General features: G+C 44.2%; 1 protein-coding gene across 2 annotated transcripts in view; it reads right to left on the bottom strand.

Moving 5' to 3' along the window:
- Nucleotides 1–4391: 4391 nt before the first annotated feature.
- The window catches only part of LOC310779930 (reticulon-3-B-like), a 54358-nt gene continuing 36125 nt past the window's right edge, over nucleotides 4392–22624 (bottom strand). For both annotated transcript variants that reach the window (XM_083640450.1, XM_083640451.1), the window contains 5 exons: nucleotides 21386–21524; nucleotides 12993–13062; nucleotides 10324–10370; nucleotides 8627–8685; nucleotides 4392–8015 (listed from right to left, as the gene is read on the bottom strand). In XM_083640450.1, coding sequence (XP_083496576.1) covers nucleotides 7967–8015; nucleotides 8627–8685; nucleotides 10324–10370; nucleotides 12993–13062; nucleotides 21386–21524 — 364 coding nt within the window. In that variant the 3' untranslated portion in view covers nucleotides 4392–7966. The remainder of the gene's footprint in view (nucleotides 8016–8626; nucleotides 8686–10323; nucleotides 10371–12992; nucleotides 13063–21385; nucleotides 21525–22624) is intronic.

Here is a 22624-nt window from a genome sequence, read left to right as displayed (position 1 = left end):
TGGCCAGGGCCAGAGTCTTACGTTCTCAGGAAGTTAGAACAAGAGGCTTCGGCAAGGCCGACGTGAATTAGTTTTACGACAACGCAGCACTTTGTCCCAAAAATGTACTAAATCCTATAGCTTTCCCTGTTTACAGCTAATCGAATGAGACTGTTTGAAGTTATTGCTCAAGACAATGAATGCCACAGTGCAGTCCGTGATTTCAACTTTCTCTAGTCTTGTTATTTAATTCCTTGTTTACAATGGAGGAAATGGCCTCCACTTCTGTTTCATCCATTACAATGAGATATGTTATCTCTCCGTCAGCCAGTGTGTTATACACCGGCCTGCATCCAGTCCCACTATCCAGAACCCATCTTGGCTGAAAGCTGCACAAAAAAAGAATCTCTGTAAATATGTGGAAAATTATAATTATTTTTCCTTTTTACAAGCACTTTTACAGTACGTGTCCTGGTTTCTACAAAACAAGTTTGTAATTACGCCCAGTTTTCTACTTCATTCAAAAAAACAACGCTTGGACTTTTTGCATTTTTTAATCATGTTCTCTAGCTTTGTTTCTATATTTCACCATCTCACTCATTGTACAAAGTTTATGCAACTGAATAAGTTGAAGAAAAGATTACAGCCGACTGTGGGAAAAATAACTTGTTCTGCCATAATGTTGGTTGGTTACGTTGTAACCCAGGTTCACTGAGTGGAGAGACTATCTCTCCCCTCTACATATACTATGTAGTATGGGACTGTCCCTGATTAGGGTCAGCTGACGACGTGGATTATGACATATCACCTGTGGTAATCAGTAGGTGGCCTCCCCTATGCCATAATACCTATGCCATAATACATAGAATATGTAGAGGGGAGAGATAGTCTTGACATGAAAGAGAACACTTGTCCACCTGCAACGCGCACCGCACAACTCAGGGATTCTCAGTTTCCATCGCTATTCATTTGATCAGTAATCTTCTTTCAGTAGACCGTTGACATTTCGAAAGATATTAGATGCAAGCGTCATAATAGCTCTAGACTATTAACTGAAGAATGACCAGAATTTACACGCGCGCCCCAAAGTGAACTTTTGATATCCCCCCTCCCCACATTGCTCTTTTGACATAGCACTTAATTATTTAAAAATGAAGTCGGTTACAGCGAAATGAATGCTAAAAAAAATAGTTATGATGCATTTGCTTGTGTGTGTATTTGTACTGTATGCGTATGTGGGGGGCTTTCCTTCCATCTGGTGCACTCACCTCTCACCTGCTCAACATGTCTACAGATATGCATTCTCACCTCCACCATCCTTGTATTAAATAATGGACAGCACCACGTGGCTGCCTGCTTTGTTATTTACAGAAAGAAGAATGCCCTCTGTTGGTGGATTTCAGTTGTGACCCAAACCTCAGCAATTCACTCCACTAATTAAAGGGACAGCCCAACCTAAAATCCAAATGACATATTTTTCATCTCACCATAGTGCTATTTCATCATCTAGATCGTTTTGTGTTAGTTGCCTCAGTTCTGGAGTTATCGGCCCTAGAGATTTCTGCCTTCTCTCCAACACAATGGAACTGGCACTTAAGCGCCAAAAAAATACATAAAAAAAATTCAACCGCAATGTCTTTTCAGAAATCATGACTGTTACTCCAGACAATCCACAGACCTTGTGAGTAGTTTCATCGAGGAACTAATTAATTTTGACAAAATACTACAAAAACTACACCCGCTACCTGCTACCTAGCTGCTGCTCTAACTTCTGCTAGCCTGCTGCTCTAGCTTCTGCTAGCTGTAGTTTTATGTTTCAAATGTATTTTTTTGGTGCTTTGAGCACCACAAGCTGAAAAAGTATATATATTATATTGGTTTGTAAATTTAGCCTATGTGTACAAAAATATATTTGTAGTGTTAGAATACAGGATAGGAGGGCAGCATATAATATTAAACAATCTCTGAAGGGTACGGTGCACATATTCTAAAGAAATGGCATCATATTGAATTCCATCATTCATGTGAGCTGGGAAGAGGGATTGATGGCTCCAAAAACACTTGTAAATTATTACATTAGGATAATGGGTGCTACAGGGCAGCTTAGCTAAAATTTCCATAACAATTGTGCATTTTGTGATAAAAGCATAATTTGGTACACTTACAGCTAAAGGCATTCCAAAAAGAAAGAACGAACTGGGGGGAATGGCATGATCCTCCCACACGCAGGGGAAAAGAAGCGGCTGGCGACTGCACATGTATCGGAGGAAGCATGTGCTAGTCTACCACTCCCCAGATCGGCAGAGCAACTCCCCAGGTGGAGCTACGACTGGGATAACCTAACAGGCAAATTGGCCACATAGTGCTGAGAATTATGTCAATAATCTTCTTTGAGATTGGTCAAATATTGGACCAAAAGTTAAACATGTCTGTGCAGTGTGTACAGTACAGTTTACAGTAAAGGGGGGGATCTCCCTCCTCACTTCTCTTCTGCTGTTCTGCAGCAATTCCCACTTTGTCACACTTAACCCATTGATACCTGATGCAGCATTTGTGTGTGTATCCCTTTAAGACTGCGAACCGCGTTAACGCGGTCTTAAAGGGATACGCACACAAATGAGGGACATACACGCACATGCTGCATCAGGTATCAATGGGTTAATTCCATATTTATGACCATGGACTCTATCTGTTACAACCCTAACCCCTGTAATAACACACATGCTCTAAATTGGCAAGTGTGCATTTGACTTTTAATACTTCATGACTTCAGTATGCTAGCCCCATCTAAAATTAGAAAGCTATGATCCTCTGCGCTAAAACACCATTCCCTCATCTACAACAGACCATGAACTCAAGTCAAATCTTATTGGAAGATAGTTCAGCTTGATGCATATTTTAATCCTCAATCCCTCTGTAAGGGAAAAATATGCTGAGGATGTTTTTCTGCTAATTTTAAAAGCCCTAAAGTGGCATATAAATTAGGGCTGGGCTGGATGGTGATACATGATATATATCTCTGTATTTTCTACAAAGTGGGCTAAATGTTCAGTTGTAAGTCAAAGCCAGATGTCACAAGCCCTTTTATTAATTTACCTTAATATTTTACTTTAATGTACTTACTAATTTACTTTTATTAAAAAAAGATTGAGATTAAACTAAAATGTTATCGTTCCCTGACTATTGGTGCTTTCACAAAATATTTACAAAATGAGATTTCTGATAAATAACCATCAGTAATGTGGATATAATGACTAAGTGGGTAAAGGAAAATAGAACTAGAACAGTCTGCAGCCTTTCAAACCAGGGAAAGACAACACTTGCCTATGCCAGATATCACCATATCCAAAATCTAAGATATCTAGTCTCATATTGTTGACTTGGATCTTATTGGCTGTAATTGATACGCATGCACCTCTGAGAAGATTCAGAGTCAGTGGAAAAGATATCCCGTGGTTTAATGAAGCAATCTCATCCTCTATCAGGGAAAGAGATAGCCTTAATGCATGGGCCAAGGCTAAAATAAGTCTAATGGAGGGGACTGGGTACATTATAGGCCATTAAGAAACAAATGCACTAAATTGATTTAAGAAATCGAAATAAAATATGTGAGTACTACATAATAAATGAGAACCATAATGATGCCAGCAGCACATTTTGGAAGTTGGTTAAAGCATCATCAGGGTGTGTAACACCTCCTACTCTTCCTGGGCTTTTAAAGGTAAATCACAGCGAAATTAAAGTGATAATCTCGAAGATTTCCATTTGGTTCTCTTTTGCGACACCTATGGCGATGAGCGGTAATTGCAGGTGAGATCCAAACAGTGTTGCATCGTGACGTTAGTCAGCTTGTTCGGCCATATTAGTAATCACCTGCAATGCTAGCAGAGACGAGAAAAAAGTAGCTTGGTTTCTTTATCTAAAAATCATCATTACGACACACTCTCTGGTAAGGCCTGTGTCATCTGATAACAGTCCAAAGAAGCTTCCCCTTTTAAACTTACCAAACTTGTCACATGATCTACTTCCATTTATGGTATTTTATGAGTTGTGGTGTGCATGTGACAAAAAGACACATGTCCTGTGTCCTGTCCAATAAAGACAAGCATGTCCTTATTGGCGTGAAGTGTTATCCTAGATGAGGGCGTTATCCTAGATGAGGGCAAATTAATATTGATAAACACCTTCAAAGCTAACGTAACACTACCCAGCAATCAACGTTGTATATCTGTCTCAATTAATGTGAATGTTTTTTTTTAATAGTTTATAGTTTTTGAAGAATAAGCTCACAAGGGCCCGTTCTCCACCCAAACATCAATGGGACCTTCCTGGTTAAATAAAGGATACATTCAATAAAATAAAAATCATAATATCGATATACAGATAAGTGAAGAAGTCACCATCAGGCCACGCTCCTTTGACATGTTTTTATTAATTTCACTTTGACATCAGTACAGGGACCACATACGCTTTTTTTTTCCTTCTTTTTTTCTGTAACATCTTTCCCAAAAGCTCCAAAATATGAACTAAAGTCAACGCTAGAACAACCAGAGCTGTGATGTTAGTGAACAAGGTCGAGTCAAAAGCAAAAACAAAAGACTTGCCAACGTCAAAAGAAAAAAGAAAGAAAAAGAACACTCCTGCCACACTCCCATCCCCGACGAAAAACACAGAGGGACAAACGGAAAAAGGAGAAAAAGCAACATGCTGCGACGAGAACGGGTTAGAAATGTGCATGTGGATTAATTTGATATATAAATTATTACACTCTTGAGCGATAAGCCAACTACGATGCTGCATCTTAAAGGTTTGTAAGAATGATCTATTTCAAACATAACTACAATGCTGCATCTTAAGAGGTTTGTAAGGAGTGATCTATTTCAAACATACGTTGCATACTGTAACGTCACATGGCCATTGCTGCACAAAGGCTTCACTGAGAGGCGGTGCTTTCGTAACACACACACTTCTGAGGTGAGGTCACCTGACATGTTAGTAAGATGCATTGAGCTGGATGTGTGTGGTTGGCAGTGTGTGAACAAACACTGCTTGGGTGGGGTTGAGCTCTTTCATGAACACAACGCAGTCTTTCCAACTAAAACATAAAAATAAATAGAATATACCGTGTATATATATATATATATACTGTATATATATACATATATAGCTCATGTATGTATATGTGTACATGTATATGTGTACACACACACATATATATACATATCTAATATATACTAGAAATATCATGAGCTCATGTATGTATATGTGTACATGTATATGTGTACACACACACACATATATATATATATACACACATATATATATCAGATCGGTTGAGTTCGCCATCTGCTTCTTCTTTACAGCTGGTTAGTGATGGCTACCTCCGCCTCAGGCTACAGTGGATGCCAGCTCATAAAGATGAGTGATAGGTGTAGGGGCGAGGCCTTGACCAGCTGAGGGGGGAGGAGAGCGGGACTGAGGAGACAAGTTGCATATTGTAGCTTGAAGCGACAAGTCTGTGAATCCAGTGGCTTGAGTCTGCTATAGGCTCATTTCACAGCAACCTTTTCGAGGTGGTAAAGCAGGAAGTAACGCAGGTGTAATCATTAGCATTATTGAGGGCACCTGGCACTGGAACACCTAAAACAGAATGGAAGCATAATTAATGGTATTAGCGTACAGCTGCTTTACTTCCTGCGTTTACCACCTCAAAAGGGTTGCTGTGAAATGGGTCCATAGAGCTCAACCAGTGACCGCCCACTTCTGAGCTGCTCCGCTTCCAGGAAGTGAAGTTCCTATTCATTACTCCATCGCTTGACGTTTCAGAAAACACTCATCTACGAGATGAATCGTGACCATAAAACATTTGATTCGGGGATGGGAAACTGAAAGGGGGCAAAGTTTTCCTCTTTTTGTGAGTGCTCAGAATCAAAATGTTCCTGGAACCGGAACCATGAAAAAGTAGGCAGTCACTGTTGAGCTCATTAAGACACCGTGTGCACGGAATCAGCAAAGCATTGCTGCCAGACCTCTGAGGCTCACCTCCAAGCACAGCGGACAGTTAAAAAATGCAAAAAAACAACAACAAAACAGTGGATGGTGTGCACGGGGAGGAATGTCGGGCCGACGTTGCAGCAGAGAAAACATTGGGCAGATGGAGAAGTCGTCATGGTTACTGCATCGAGAGGCGGCGGAAACCGGCCAATCATTATTGGGGGGCGGGGGGTTATGGCGGGGGGGGGGCACGGTGAAATGAAACGGCAACGCTGTGCCCATCACTTCAGTTGCTTATGTAGAAATCCCAACATGTAGAGAGATGTAGCAGTTGTGCTAAAATATGACTTTTTTTTTTATTGGATTCAAAAACACCATCATAACAATCACAAGTAATAATCATCTTATAAACAAACCAAAAAAACTAAACAAAATCAGGGTCAAGAATATGATACAGCCTATATAAAGGGTGAAGAATCTGTTTCCAGCTTACGCTATGACATGCGCTTGACGGCATTCAAAGAAAAACGAACAGATTAACAAACAAGACCTCTATAATAACCACTCGGGGGACCGCTTCCACCTTCCTGTCCCCTCCTCTTACTATGAACCTGCTAAGCTAAACCACCAGGAATCCACTTCTCACCAGGCTGCCAGAGGCCGCGAGGCTAACGCTTTACGCAGCTCTTATGATGCTGTTGTCAAGCTAGTAGGGAGTTCAAAGCAGCCATCCTATAAGTAATATCCATATCAATAATAGTATTAAGAGTAATGACGATAAGAATCAAAATTTACAAGTGAACGTGAGGGTTTTCCCCACATTTTGTGACTTGAACTGGCACTCTGGAGCCAAAATTCGCTCGAGCCAGAGAAACTCCGGTCACACCCCAAAAGAAAAGTGAGCCCGCGGCGCATCGTCTCCACCCTAGAAATGAGCGCGCAAAAGTTCTAAGTAGTAATAAGAGTAGTGATGAATAGAATCAAAATTTACAAGTGAACGTGAGGGTTTTTCGACACTTTGTGACTTGAACAGGTGTGACAAAAAATGAGTTTGCGACTGCTGTTTAAGTAGTGGGGGCAACGTTTCTGTTGATATAAAAAGCGAGGCTAACTGGTTTCCATACAGCAGAGAGAGAGAGAGAGTGCCTGTTGTCTTTAAAGGTGTATATACATAGAGAATAACATTAAAAAAATGCATCAAATCAAAAACAGGGTGAACTAGACCAAATTATCACAGCTGGCTCAGTGTTCAATCCTTTTTTCAACCTGCCTCGTGGGTTTTTAAAAACCAACAAAAAATGGTTCAGTGCATTGCAGAAACTTACATACATAAGTGCCTTTAAGGTGAACAAAAAACAACTCAAAAACAGGCCAATCAGTAACAGAAATCCCATTACTACCTTTGTTTCTTTCTTTCTTTCTATTCATTATTCGACTGCTGTAGAGCGAGTAAAACGGCAGGCAAAAATGACACGCGAAAAAGCTTCTTTAAACATTTTCCTATTTTTTTTATTCTTTATTCGTTTCATCAGTTAACCTTCAGCGAAATGTGTTAAAAGTACAGACATTTGCTTTGTTGTTGTTGTTGCTAACAGCCACCCTCAAATGTAAAAGCTCAAAAGCTCACCCGCCATCCGTTCGCTGCACACTACCAAAACCAGGTCATAGATTCAGTCTAGTTCACTCCACCCCTTTCCTGTCGCGATGTTACATCACTTCCTCCGCTAGCGACGCTGCTTCCTGTCCGCACAGGATACGTCTTTTTTTTCTCTATAATGCTCGGAAGTTAAGCTGTGCAGTAGTTCGTCGTTTTTACATTGAATATCGAGTAGTTGTTTGTCTACCTAGCTGGTTCAGTGCGGTAGGGTGGGTGGTAGTAGTAGTAACACGGTTGGTTGGTTGGTTGGTTGGTAGATGGGGTGGGGTGGAGGGGGTTGGGAGAGGGAAGATGGTGAGGTTTTGGTGGGTGGGTGGGTGGGGGAGTGGAGGCAGATCACTCGGTTTTGCTGCGCTTCACAGCTCCAGGAAGCTTCTCTTGCAACCTGGGAGGAGGAAACGGACAGAGAGACAAAGAAAGAAGGTAAAAGGTAAGAAAACGCAAACCTCTGTTCTCACGAGCGAGACTGGATTTACGCGGAAAAGCATAATGATGATTCATGTATTTTCTCTAATAGAGACTGTGTGGGAGTCAATTAAAAGCCAGGTCTCTGATGATGGCCGGGGGCATGGTCTAATGGCCGCGGGTGTGATCCACACGAACAAATGAAGGCGGGCCCCAAATACAGCCCGGGGAAAAAAACAATATTCAATTATTTATCCCCATTAAGGTTAGCAGAGGGCTAACCAGAACCCCGCTCGGCCGGCGGTTGTCTCTGGAGCATGCCATCGTTGTCAATTACGGTGATTATTGTAATGCATTGCATAAAAAAACAAACAAACAAACAAAACTAACAAACCCAAAGCAGGGTTTGTACTAAAATATGAGCCACAAACAAACAACCAAACAAAGGAAACACAAGGAATTAGAGATAAGGGCCTTTCTCGAATATAAAACTACTTCCAATAAATGCCTGCCCTCTGCAGGCCCGGGCCAGTATTACAGGAGATACGGTATATCTGGGACACACACAGCTGACCACGGAGATGCACTTACTTAGCCATTGTGGTGTTGACTTGGGTGCGTGCCACGTCGATGTACTGATCGATCTGGGTCTGGAGGGCAGGAGGACAGCGCACAGCAGCATTAGTCAGGGCAAAAACAGCAAACATTAACAAAACTTCCCAAAACCCGAAAATCAATAAGGTCTGAGCTTATCGATACTGCTATCCAGATTCCAGACTAGCGGGTCCTGGCTATGAGCTAACATGTTAGCATGACCTCATGCTAGCAATAAAAATGAACAACGCCCATCCCTGCTGGTGATGTGGTGCGGTAGCGCGGTAGGGATGCAAAACGCCTCCGGTGTCTGATAAAGGCTGTCGTCACCCTGCTCGCTGATTGGTATGCACAGTAACAGCTGATGTTATCGTCGCTCACAGGAAGCACTTTGGGACTCACTAGTGCCCTCTAGAGGGAGAGTGGCGTCAGCGGAGGAGCAAAATGCGAGACTCATTAGCCAATGAACAGCCAGTAATGGGTCTCGTGCTACTTTTGCATGCTAAAATAAAGCTGATGATGTACAATTAGATTCAAGGGATGAAAAACCCTTTCAGAGTACAACACAAACTGTCTATTTTGCTGCAACTCGACAGTGCTGCTTAATCCAGGACCTTACTTCCTGGAACTCTGGAGAGTAAAAAAACTGGTCCATTGGAGTGAATGGAGATGTCGGGACTCTTCTATCTACACGGCTCTGGGACTCACTAGGAACTGGATTTGTCACCAGATACACGCATTATGACCAAGCCCCAACCTCCGGTGCTGAAATATGAAGTCAACGAGGAAGTACCAAAAACTGAGGTTCCTCAAATGGGCCACTTGAGGCTGGCTGCAAAAGCAAGTAATTCCCCATAGACCCCATGTCAAAATGCCCGACTTTACAGCAGAAATAAACATGTTACACAGCCTTATACAAAAGTGTTGGTCTCTATCGCGCATCGTTCTCGCATCGTTCTATTGTCACAAACATGGTGCTCCTCCCGCTGTTCTCAGCATAGGGTATTCAATAAACATGGCGTTAACTCTACAACGTTAGCCAGGTCTATAGTTAATTTCACTCTTCATAACAACTGTACGGGGGTGAATTTTTATATACCTCACCCGATTATACTGTTATGGCATCAGTAAACACTTTCCTAATGAGTTTATGGTCTCAATCGGTGTGGTAAGGATGCCACCTGGTCGCCTCTCTAGGGAGGTGTTTACAGCACGTCCAGCTGGGAGGAGACCACGGGGCAGACCGAGGGCTAGCTGGAGAGATTATATCTCCACACTGGCCTGGGTTAGGTTAGGTTAGGTTAACGCCTCGGGATCCCCAGTCAGAGCTGGCTAATGTGGCCAAGGAAAGGGGAGTTTGGGGTCCCCTGCTGGAACTGCTACCTCTGCGACCCCATCCTGGATAAGTGGTTGAAGATGGATGGTCCCATTTAGAGTAAAATAGAAGATAAAGCAGACTATGATTTGGGGCGTGATTGACAGGTCACCCGTCCAGTGATCACAGAGCTTGCTGATCACAGACCAATAGCAGGTGGCGCTGCATATCTGTCTTGGAAAAAAGATGGCGACGGCCAAAATGGCAAACTCGAGGCTTCAAAACCAGAGTCCACAAACCAATGGGTGATGTCACGGTGGCTATGTCCATATTGTTATACAGTCAATGGTCATGGCTAGGCAGAGGGACTGGCTCTCACCTTGTTCTTCTCGTAGACGGGGGGCAGGGCGAAGAGGAGGATGTCAGCTGGAGAGCACAGAGAGAGAGACAGCATTGGGTCAACATTTGCAACAATGGTTGAGTAAGCGATAAAATGAATTCAAGAATCTTACATGATTTGCATAGTTTGCATAACTAACATTCTTTCTGCTAGCTTTAGACATTTTTAGGCTTTTTATTCAAAACAAGGCATCAGTTTGTGAGCTGTGCCATCACAGATATGATTCAGCTTCCTCCCTGACCCTGAGTTGAATCAATTCATTTTTTTCTACTCCTCTTCATTTCTAGAGGTCTGAGCAGAGAAATCATTCCAGTGTGCTGTCGTCAAATTATTGATCTAAAAGACTGGTTATTGGCAACTCAGAATGATCATAGTTTATAAAATATATTTACAGTGACAGTTTACCATTAGCTAAGCCAAACATGAAATAAAGAAAGCGTATGTGATTCTAAGGCGATAGTGTTGGATAGTGTGTTATTAGACAGACAGTGCTTCAGCCATCCTGTCGGCACAATAAAAGCTTACTGGTGCCCCTGCTGGACTAAACGAGCATGACGGCCTCATTACATCAGCCGGAGGGCCATTGTGGTGTCACGGACGTGGATGTCTGCCCACTGCTAAAGCTGCCATTTGTATTCATGTGGAACAGTTTTGATGTGCTGCTGTCTTCTTGACCAGGACTCCCTGGAAGAAGACATCTTGTATCTCAACGGGACCTTTCCTGCATAAATAAAGGATCTTATCTTAGGGGGGGGGGGGGGGGGGGGGGGGGGGCGGCGCGGTAGCATCTATCAAAAACAAGAAATGTGATAGGAAACAGCTTTAGCGAATTTGTAACCAAACAAAAACAAATCAAGTCATATCTGACTTGTTTTAAATTTATTTCTCCCCACAAAAGTTTGATAGCCTATCAGTCAGTCAGCTCCTATCCTCTCCACAGTGTGGATGCACAGTCTGCCTGCCTGACAAATCTGGAGACTTCAAAAAACATGTTTTAACGGAGTCCATTGACAACGAGGGGTGGCAATGTGCCAAAAATGCCTTTGTTAAGCTACGGTACATAAAGCCACGCAGTCAAAATAGTGGTCGGACTGTCGTCAATCACTGTGGGTGATTTATTTTATGACATTCAAGTCATATCTGACTAGTTTGAAATGTATTTCTCCCCACAAAACTTTGATAGCCTATCAGTCAGAGTCAGTCAGCTCCTATCCACTCCGCAGTGTGGGCGCACAGTAGCGTCAGGGACGATGAAAATTAATTTGGGGATGGAGCCATACGATAGCCTAAACACGCTCTGCTCGTTATGAACAGCGTTAAAAATGACATGCCACACACACACGCACACTAAACAGACATGCGGGCACTGGCAGAGAGACAAACAGGCAGATAGAGCGGCACGCATTGCGCAAAAAGTGTCAGAATGTCGGCTGCTCTTTGTGATAGTTGTTTCATTTGCTTCAGTCATCCTGCTGCCTCGTATTCTCAGGAGCGCGTTTCTGCTCCACTTTTCACTTTCCTTCCCTGCTGCCTCTCTGCAGTCAAGCCAGCCCTCACCTCGGAAAGCACGGTCATTCTAGCACCCACTTAACAAACCAAGCCGTTTTTGCAGCACTTGAGGAAACCGTGAGTTTGCTCGTATAAGCGATTGCCCGAACGATTCATTAATTAATAAACTACCGAACGTGAAGTGAGTCACGAAGAGCCACACCCGCCCACTCAGACATATGCGGATCATATCGTTCCACTGTTTAACATGACCAGCGCTTGCGTGGAAGCGGATCTTATACCGGTGGTCGAGGTAGATAAGATACGGAGTCTCGGGAGTGCGCGTAGGCCGGCTAATTGTTGTTTAACATGCAGGCCAACCGGCTAGGTGCAGGTTATAATACGGATTCCACTGCATGTTAAGAAGTGGCTATGGATGCGCTGCGCGGGGGACGGGAGTTGCGCTACAGGGAGAAGGGAAGCCTCTACCCCGGCGGCCTCTCACCAGGCAAGACCGCGGCTTCACTAAACCCCCGCCTCCGGCCTAGCGGAGCCGACGCTGCACTCAACTGGGCTTCCTGAGGAGTGGACTTTTTCTCTCTCAAAACAATTGAAAACCACCGCCATGTTAAAGCTGAGCAAGGAGATCGATTTTATTTCACCAGAGCCGAAGGCAGCAACACAAAAGACTGATGGAAATAACATTAACAGAAGAGAAGGTAAGCCCCACTAAACTGGTATCCAGCATTGACAGTCAGTAGATACAGTAAACACGATTCTGCCTGGCCAATCAGTCGTCTGCAGTGTTTTCACGTCACGGTATGGTACCGGGTTCACAGCGCTGGAACCTCAACAAAGCAGGGACCAAAACTAGCACGACTCAACCCCGGCTGTCCACGTTTTTGATCGGTGGAATGACACAAAAAAGCGAGACGAGCTGGGCGGGGCCGCGTTGATACCAGCGGTGGAAATGGGCCATTAGAGAAAAGGCTGTGTGGCTCCTCCCCCGTGGTGCCTCCTCCCCCGTGGTGCCTCCTCCCCCGTGGTGCCTCCTCCCCCGTGGTGCCTCCTCCCCCGTGGTGCCTCCTCCCCTGTGGTGCCTCCTCCCCCGTGGTGCCTCCTCCCCCGTGGTGCCTCCTCCCCCGTGGTGCCTTACTTACCCAGGATGAGGATGGTGATTCCGTTGAAGACGGCACCCACATAGGTCATCAGCCACATGAGCACAGCCAGCTGGGAGGGAAACACAACACAAAGCCTCAGTTAGGAGACAGCAGGAGGGCTACAGGAGGCCCTGAGGGAGAGCGACAACTCAAAGCATTTCTAGGAGAACATATCTATATTAGGGCTGGAAACAGATACGTGGAGCACAAATTGGCCTTTCATTCAAAATCAGGTATCGGCCAATGGGTGTCTTCCTCTGATATGATGCAGTGGTGTTTTTTGGGTTACGTATTTACAGTGGCGATTCTAGAGTCTGTAGGGGCCCTAGGCAAAAATTCCCCGGGGGCCCCTCCAACCTCATCACCATCATTTTATTAATAACCTGACACCAACGAAAAATACATCAATATTATCATTAGCATTCCCCAAGTTCCTTGGACATATTTTATTAGCCTATTCATAACTTTCAGACATGGTGCAAAGTTAACTTTTTTGTCCACCGGCCAAATGTCTAGTGAATGTTCAAATGTTACCAGCCACTCAATGGATTAGCATTGTTTGTTTTTAGCTGGTGGTGAGTGAATCAAATCTACCTACCAGCCACTTGCACATTTATATTTTACCAGCATTTGGCTGCTGAGTGGAGACTGGTGCTAATTGTGTGCCCTGCTTTCATAGCAATTCATAGCTTAACTATTAGCTTAGCCAGGTTAACCAACAAATAAAACAAAAAAGTGACACCATTGCTAGCTGAATTTATTCAAGGATCTCCCCATAGGCTATACTAAAATAACAGCATTCAGTTATCTGCCTAATCAGTATCTGCTCCACTTGTTTTTTCCCCACATCCTTTTTTCTTTTTTTTGACTTCGAGATAATTTAATTCACTTTCAATTCAAGAGAATATGTGAATCATGCATACTTGACTTGAATTGAAAGTGAAAGTGAATTCACATCATTCAAAATCGTCCAGGCCAGGGGATGTCATGGAGCCCCTTTAGGGAGGTTTCAATGTCATTGCAAATTTTCCATTGGTTCTTTAATGGATAGGGGTTTGTGGTCACCGCTGTAGAGTAAAGTGTGTCTGCCCTCGGGGGGCCCTAACGGACTGGCGCCTCAAGCAGTTACCTGCCTTGCCTGTTCACAAGCTGCCCCTCTGCGTATTTATATCAAAACTACACTGGTTGTCTGGTTCTAAAGTGACATTTTGATTCCACAACAGTATGCATGTATCTAGAATGATCTAGCCTGACATGGCCAGACCAAATCGTAAATGCAAATGAGTCTCAGAGTAACGAAACACGTGGTCAGACCCTCCATAGAAACACGTGGTCAGACCCTCCATAGAAACACGTGGTCAGACCCTCCATAGACAAGTCAGCATTTATGGGTTTTCCCTCACGAAAAGTGGTGGCGAGCCTCTGATTGGCTGGGCTGTGTGCATTGGTGCATGGTTCAAAATGTACCGCCCCACGGGTTGCGTCACGCATATAAGGAGGTCCGTGGCTGGTCAATTCATATATCTTTCACGCATTTTGTTTTGGCCTTAGGGGGCGGCCCTTAACCACTTGTCAAGCCCCTCACTGATGCTCCTCTGTCAGCCATCGTATCAAACCCACCCCCATATTAGATAAACGACTGTGATTGGCCTAAGCGTTTTCAGGTGGGGTTGAATCTCTCTAAACAGGAGGGTGGCCACATGCATCTGCCAGAGCAAATCAAACATCAGCTGGCTAATCATTAGCATTACTATCCTGAGTTTCAATGGAGACTTTTAGCAGGGTGGCTACTTTTTTTTGTTGCCTTGGGAGCGATGCTGGCAAGGCCTATCAAACAAACGTACCGTAAATTCCGGACTATAAGCCGCACCTTTTTTCCCGTTTTTTGGCCTTTTTTGGCCCCTGCGGCTTATATAACGGTGCGGCTTATCTATGGATTTTTTCCAAAAAAAAAAAAAAAAAAAAAAAATCTCTCTTTTTTAGCACTCTTTCTAACTATAAATCCACTTCTGTTTTAATTTCCTCTCTTGCCCTCTTTTCACCACACTGTATGACACTGTGTGCACTGTAAATAACAACACAGGTGGTGTTGTGTTATGTTGTTTTGTTGAAATGTTAATAAATGGGAGCTTCCTCAAACAGCCATCTCTTCTATCTTATCTTATATCTTCTACATATGGTAATTAAACATTAAAACACAATAAAAAAAAAAAAAAAAAAAAAAAATATATATACCATTAACACATTGAATGCCAGCCATGTTTTCATTCCTGTAGGTAAGTTGTGCCAGGGGTGTTTTTGACGATTCTGGCTCATTTTAGAACAGCCGAGAAATCTTTTCTGTTAAGAATTCATGAACACCAATCATCTAAAAATAACTAATAGAATGTGTGCTTTCTCTGTCTAAAAGAGTTAGTTTGCAGAGTTAGTAGTTATGTAGATATTAGCCGTTGAGTACAGCATGGTTTCAGCGTCTGGAAATTTATTCAGAGATAAATGGCTTTTTGTGAAACAGTCACTTTAACCATTCATTTTTGGCATCAGTAAGACCGTCAGACATTCTAAACAATAGTTTTGAACAGTAATTTCCTCCATAACAACAGGAAACACCCCTCTCATTCAAACTCCTCCCTCCGTGTGTCTTCTCCTCCTTCCTCCTGGCTGTACAGCGGGCGTGTCAGAAGCGCTTTTGCTGCTGCCTGCCTGTGTGCCTGCCTGCCTGCTTGCCTGCGTGCGGACGCTCCTTGTGCGAGTCAAGATGGGCCGGGGAATGCGTGGGCGATGGGCAGATGTTGATTCTGGCCTTTCTGAGGTGTTTCAAAGTGTGTTTCACCTATGATCTATTTTGCAAATCGCTCTCCGCTCTCTGTGTGCTGCTGCCGGTGCGCGGCCGCTCTCAGGCAAGACAAGTCTTGAATGGATTACTGTAAAATCGCCACGGCATTTCCTTGAACGGCTTGGTCCCGCGGCAGTTTTTTCTTTGATTTCGGTCGTCTGGGGGAGCACTGTCAACACTTAGTGGGTCGGTAAAATAGATTATACACATTATCTTGCTCCAATAGTGATCTCGAAGATGTAAAAGTTGTTGATTGATGTCCCACCGTCAAAAAAAAAAAATGTTTATGTAAGACGAGTAAACTCGGCTCTGGCACTTAAGCGTTGGATTATGTAAGACGAATTATTTCGGCTATGGCACTTAAGGTGTTAACACCTTGATTGCCAGCGACGAGTGTACTCGTCAAACACAATCCAGCTGTTAACTGCCAGCGACGAGTGTACTCGTCAAAAAAAATCGATTTTTTTTTTTTGACGGTAGGTTGTGCATCTAAGCCTTTTACATCTCTTATATAGGTATTGGACGTGTACAACGTGTACAACCCATTCCACCGACCCACTAAGTGGCGACAAGGAAGGAGGAAGGCAAGCAAAAAGCAGTGTGACTGAAGCCATTCTCATGAAGGTGGATTGGCGAAGGCGCTTTTATTTTCGCGCTGATTGCTGGCGATACGGGATTGCAAATTTACATAATACATTACAGGTGGAACACACTTTGAAACACGCAGCATAAATATGACCAGAATCGCAAAAGCTTCTCTCAACCAAAACTCCAAGAAGCAAGCGAGTCCATGCCGACTTCCTCAAACAGCAGCCGTGCAGATCGACAGGCACAGGACAGCAGCAAAAGCACTGAGACTGTGACGGCCGCTGCAGGCAAGAAGAGGGAGGAGTTGAAGCAACTCTGCCTCTCGCTCTCTCCCTCTCTCTCTCTCTCTCTCTCTCTCTCGCTCTCTCTCTCTCCCTCCCTCCCTCTCTCTCTCTCTCTCTCTCTCTCCCTCTCCCCCTCTCACTAGGATTAAACCTAGTGCGTCTCCCTCCCGAGAGGGAGGGAGAGAGAGAGAGAGGGAGGGAGAGCGAGAGGGAGGGAGAGAGAGAGAGAGAGAGAGAGAGAGGGAGGGAGAGCGAGGGGGAGAGAGAGAGAGAGAGAGAGAGAGCGAGAGGGGGAGGGAGAGAGAGAGAGAGAGAGAGCCAAAAATGAATGGTTAAAGTGACAGTTCTATCGAATTTCACAAAAAGCTGTTTATCTCTGAATATTCTTTCTGACGCTAAAACCATGCTGTATTCAACTGCTAATGCTTACATAACTACTAACTCTACAAACTAACTCTTTTAGACAGAGAAAGTACACATTCTATTAGTACTTTTGAGATATTGTATGTTCACAAACTCCAAGCAGAAAATAATTCTCGGCTCCTGTAAAATGAGCCACAATCCTCAAAAAACGGCTTGGCAGAAGCTACCTACAGCAAGAAAAAAACGGCTGGCAGTCAATGTGTTAAAACACCCGCGGCTTATAGTCCGGTGCGGCTTATATAAGAAAAAAATAGTCAACTTTGCAGGTGCGGCTTATACACCGGTGCGGCTTATAGTCCGGAATTTACGGTACTTGAAATAGGACATGGTGGGGGGGGGGGGGAAGTCTTCCTCCCGTCCCGTCCAGTAATACGTTTTCAGCTTCTTACTTGGTCCTGCACTCTTTTTTTTACGTCATGTCATTTTTTATGTCATGAATGACTGCCGCCTGCTTGTTCAGTATACGTTTCCCACGGTTTAAAGCCCCAGGATACAAAGCGGCGTTAGTTGCCACGGTAACCTAATGTAACACAGCTCTCAACAGCAGCAGCAGACTGGTCAATCTTCATGTCAATCAAGTGTCAGACGCATTGGGGAGGAGGACGGACAAAACGTGGAGGTGGGACTTTTTTTTTGGTAGTCGATGACTACTAAAATGCAGTAGTGGTGATTAGGGCTGGGTTCAAAAAATCGATTCTCCGATTTTTATTTTAAAGCCCCATTCAGTAAGTTTTCCAACTGCGCCCTCTGCGTGCATTAGTATCGATAACGATATCGCCGTTCAAAGTGAACAAAACACAGCGCCAGAAAGCTCTATGTACATGTTGTGACATCGGGTACTCACCACGTGATGAAATAATAATCCATAGTTCTGTGAAACATCATTTTCGTAGCAAATCCGAATCGAGTTACTTCCTTGCTTTCATGCAGACAGCGCTTACGCTGTACAGCGCATGCGCGCATCCTTTTCTTTTTTCTATTTTATTGACACGGGACGCTGACAGCAAACTGCTTAGTCCCAGTGCTGGCCAATGGAGGGCGGTGTGGGATAAATAAAGCCGAGAGTCTCCCTATTACAAGTCAATCTACCATGTCCTAAGACTAAAAAGCTCTTATATTACAGTAAAAAATGTCAAAAATCTTACTGATTGGGGCTTTAATCCTCGATTATCGATTCATATGTCCAGAGATCGATTTTTATTTTATTTATTTTTTAATAAACAGGCTAAAATATTATGCTGTGTATGGTAGTTGAAACATAGTTTCAAGTTGACGTTTATTTATGTTTGTAGTTGAAACAAAAACATAAATACTGTAGGCTACATGAATGGAAATGTTTGATCATTAACTCATTGAATGCCAATGACGACAGCTGTCGTCAATTCAAATACTGACGTAGAGTGCCAATGACGACGGTTGTCGTCAATTGCGTTTTTTGACGGTGGGACGTGGATCAATCCCTGATACATCTCTGGTACAACTATTGTAGCTATTGGAGGTCTATAACCTATTTTACAGAACCCTTAGGTGGCGACAGTGCTCTCCACATAACAGAAAGGCAAGGAAAAAACAAAGAAGAAGTCGTTATGGAAACGGAAATCGCATCGCATCCGTATGCATCGATATGCTGAAGCACGTTACTGCAGCTGTGCCTGCAGCAGCCAATCTGCTCCCACAATTGAGCCGCTCTGTGTCGGTTGCGACAGCACATCCGCACATCCACACCGTGGAGTTATTATTCTCAACTGGAAGCATCGTTGCCGGTGACAAACACACGCGGAACGCTGTAAAAAAGCTGCACCCTTCACTGTGCGCACAGCAAACTCAGCAGAGAGCCACCACAGACAGGAGGAGGAGTGTGCAGTTGAGGCGAGGCGAGGCGGGGCGGGGCGGGGGGGGGGGGGGGGGGCACGCAGAGCAGCACGCAACACCCAGACAGACCCAGGCAGCAGGACAGGATTGACAAACGCAAGCCAGAATATCCGATGCCCACCAGCAGCAAATCAAGACCAGCAAGAAGCTGCAACCAGCAGCGCACGCAGGGGCCAGCGCTGCTGGTTGTAGCTAAAAATATTATTCTGCCAAACAAAATTCCCTGGCCTAAACTGTTTTATTGAAGGAAATTATTTTTGAGGTGTGACTACATTAGAAAAGATTAGCTTCAGAGTCAGTGTGTGCTTGAAATGTTTAATTTCACAAAAGGCCAATTATCTCAGCTTCTAGAAAAAAATTACTTTTTTTGGATGAATCAAGCTATCTTCTCCGGCTCATAACTAAAGAACGGAAAATGGGATCAATAAACTTTTTTTTGCAGATGATAGAATAGAGTCTCATCGTTCTTTGTGCGTGTTCAGTGTTTACATAGTAATATCACACAATATTCTGTGGGCCTCGAGAAATCACTGAAAACGCTCTGAAACTCTGGCACTGGGAGCGTCCGTTCTCCAAAAGTGGCTGGCACTCAATGAGTTAATATCTACTTTTAGAAATTATATAGGCTGAAATCAAATCACTGTGCATAATTGTGAAAGTGTCTTTATTGACAGATGAAAAGGCTGTTATTTACCCTTTGTCACCACCTGGTGAGTAAATATATGTGTAACTAAAACCATTAAAATTGACAACAGGTCTGCAACTTTTTTTCCCCATGTATCTAGTTGGCTGGTTAGGAACCCCTGTGTTACATAACTGGACAGTCATGTAATTCAGGGTACAGCTCAAAAAACACGTTTTGGTATCACTAACCAAATCAATATTGAAATTGATCGAATCGGAATCGAATCGTATCGAATCGAAATGAATCGATTCGCAACCTTGTGAATCGGAATCGAATCGATTCTTGAAATTTGAACCAATACCCAGCTCTAGTGGTGATGACTACTCAAATGCAGTAGCGGTGAATGGCCTAATGGCTCTGCAGTGAAATGTGATCCACTTCTATCTAAGGCTTTGCAGCAGTGGGTGCCTCGCCTCGCCCAGGCAGCCTAAAGCTAGGATACTCTCATGAATTGACATGGCTGCTTAATGACCATGATATTGATGCTGGGGAGGGAGGGAGGGGAATGGGGGGTCAGAGCCATGGGTTAGAGGCGGTGGTGGTGGTAGTGGGGGGGGGGGGTTACGGGGCTTGGACTTGGCTGGTTTAATAAGGGCATGGGAGAGAGAGCTGAGCTACTGTACAGGGATTACTCCTGCTTGGTTGACTGTGGGACTGACAGCCGCCCCGCTCTGCTGCCTGGCTGCTATTATCTGACTGCTGTAAGAAAGTTTCTCTCTCTCTCTGCTGCTCACGTTGATCCGCAACCTGGCGTCTGGAGCCTAATAATGATGAGTCTTATCTGGGGGTTCAAGAAGACATGAAAACGTTTGGGACGATTGAGGTCCATCACTCCTACACAGTCCCGTAATCCTATCCTATAATAATAAGAATGCAACGTCAGCGATGCCATTTTACGAGCGATCGGGCGGAATCTTTCAGGAAGTGTAAACCCCTGCGTGTGACCTAACGGAGTCCGATTTTTTTTAATGAGGTAATCAGGGGGGAATAAATGGACAAAAATGGCTAATTAGGGGCCAAAATGACTCGACACAGGTTCAGCACCATGGAGAGCTCCAGTGTGGAGCAGCACACAGGTGAGCAGAGTTTGTGAGCAGAGTTTGAATCAGCTGGGCTCCTTTTCCGGTAGAAGTGAATGTTTTCGGTTTTGTTAATTTGTTGTGTTTTCCTATTTGCCATTGTGATTTGCACTTCACAGCCACCGTAGTGAAGGCTTATTACTGCACCGATCAGAGTTATAAAAAGATGGCACCGAGAGAGAGAGAGAGATGTTTGAATAGATAGTACGACCAAACAGCCACACGTCAGGGTGGACGGCGACTGGGTGGGCTGTAGGGCATTCACGACTACTGCATTTTAGTAGTCATCGACTACTGCCAAATGGTAGTTGACTAGTCATGGGATGAGATAGATCATATTTTTTCCCACACAATAAAAATAAACAATTCTCATCAAAAACAGCCAGTAAAGGGTTAGCTAATGTAGGCAAGACTAACCTGGGGGCATGCGAAATAGCAGAGTGCTGTTTTACTGCAGTAACAACAACAACCTGAAATTCTGTTTATATCATTGTTTTGTTTATGTGATTGTTCAAACAAATCTATGTGAATTTATTGATATGGTTTATTCGTAAAACCAAAGATGACCACGATGCCGTGTCGACTGGTCTGTGAAAGCCCTAGTGGGCTGAAGCAGAAGCACCCACCTTCAGGGAGTCCACTAGGTCCTCGACCAGGAACAGGCGGCTCATCTGCTTCAGGGCTCGGTTGATGTAGGTCAGGCTGTTGTCCACGTGCTTGCGGAAGGTCTCCGGGGGAATGCTGACATCCTTATCCATCAACGCTCTGCGGAAGAGGGAGGCAAAATGAGGCTAACTGGCCAGGCGTTAATTGCTACAAGAAGATTTTAATAACCAGCTTGGCTCCGAAACAGGGTAGAGTAGAGGGGTGCGCGCCTGCGCGGGACTGTTTTTTTAAATCCCGCTCCCGCTGGATTTCTGAACATTAGCGCCCGCTCACTGACCGCCCGGAGCCACATGATGACTGCCCACTCCCGGCAACTATAAAAAACAAATTTAAAAATTAAAAACTAAAAAAGAAAAAAAAGCGGGGTCCCAGAGCCCAGTTCAATTAAGTAACGTGAGAATATCGCTGCTACCTTCAGAGCCAGCAGACTCTTCTGTTTCTTCTGTGGGGTTTCCAGGACTTGGGGTGCCTGTGAAGAGTCTACTGGCTTTGAAGGAACTGGGGAACTCTCAAACATCACATCATGTTTTCCTATGTAGCGCTGCTTTAACAGCTTCACATTTCTTCTTATCTGCCTCAAGTCATCATGGTGGTTAAACTGCTAAAACATCGTCAGCTGCATCTCCCACCCATTACATATACGTGTGAGTTCACCGGATCTTCCTCTCATTGAGTCATCTCTGCTGCTGCGAGCTGAGGGGCCAGGTTTGCCTAGCAACTCACAGGCTGACACGCAGGCCAGTGCGCACAGTGCAAAAGATTGTCTATCTCCGAAGCGATGACTTCCTCGGCAGTGAACGAGGAGAGACGGCTGAAATCGCGGGACCCACGGTTTATTTTTTGACCGCCCGCTCCCGCGAGATTTGCGTTGGGTCCCGTGGGAGTCCCGTCCCGTCGCACCCCTCTAAAACAGGGCTGGCTGGCTATGTGCTAATCTCCACTTTCATTTGTTCATAGTTCAAAGGTGCAATAAGTAAGGGAGAATCAACGAGTAGGTCTGCGCTTTTAAGGCACGACGTCACGTGGAGGCGAAGAACCACCCTCCGCAAATGCAAACCTACTTGCTTATACCATGATGATCATTTGCCCATAATATAAAATAAAAGCATTTGCAAATGTTTGGTAAAGTTTTGCACTCACAATTGAAACGTTATCAAGCAAGAGCTTACCGTTGTCATGACAAGGGATAATTTTAGTGC

This window comes from Poromitra crassiceps, assembly GCF_964638095.1.
Source record: "Poromitra crassiceps genome assembly, chromosome: 7".
NCBI classification, from domain to species: Eukaryota; Metazoa; Chordata; class Actinopteri; order Beryciformes; family Melamphaidae; genus Poromitra; species Poromitra crassiceps.
Note: the sequence above shows the minus strand (reverse complement) of the source record. Positions and strands in the feature narration are given on the sequence as shown.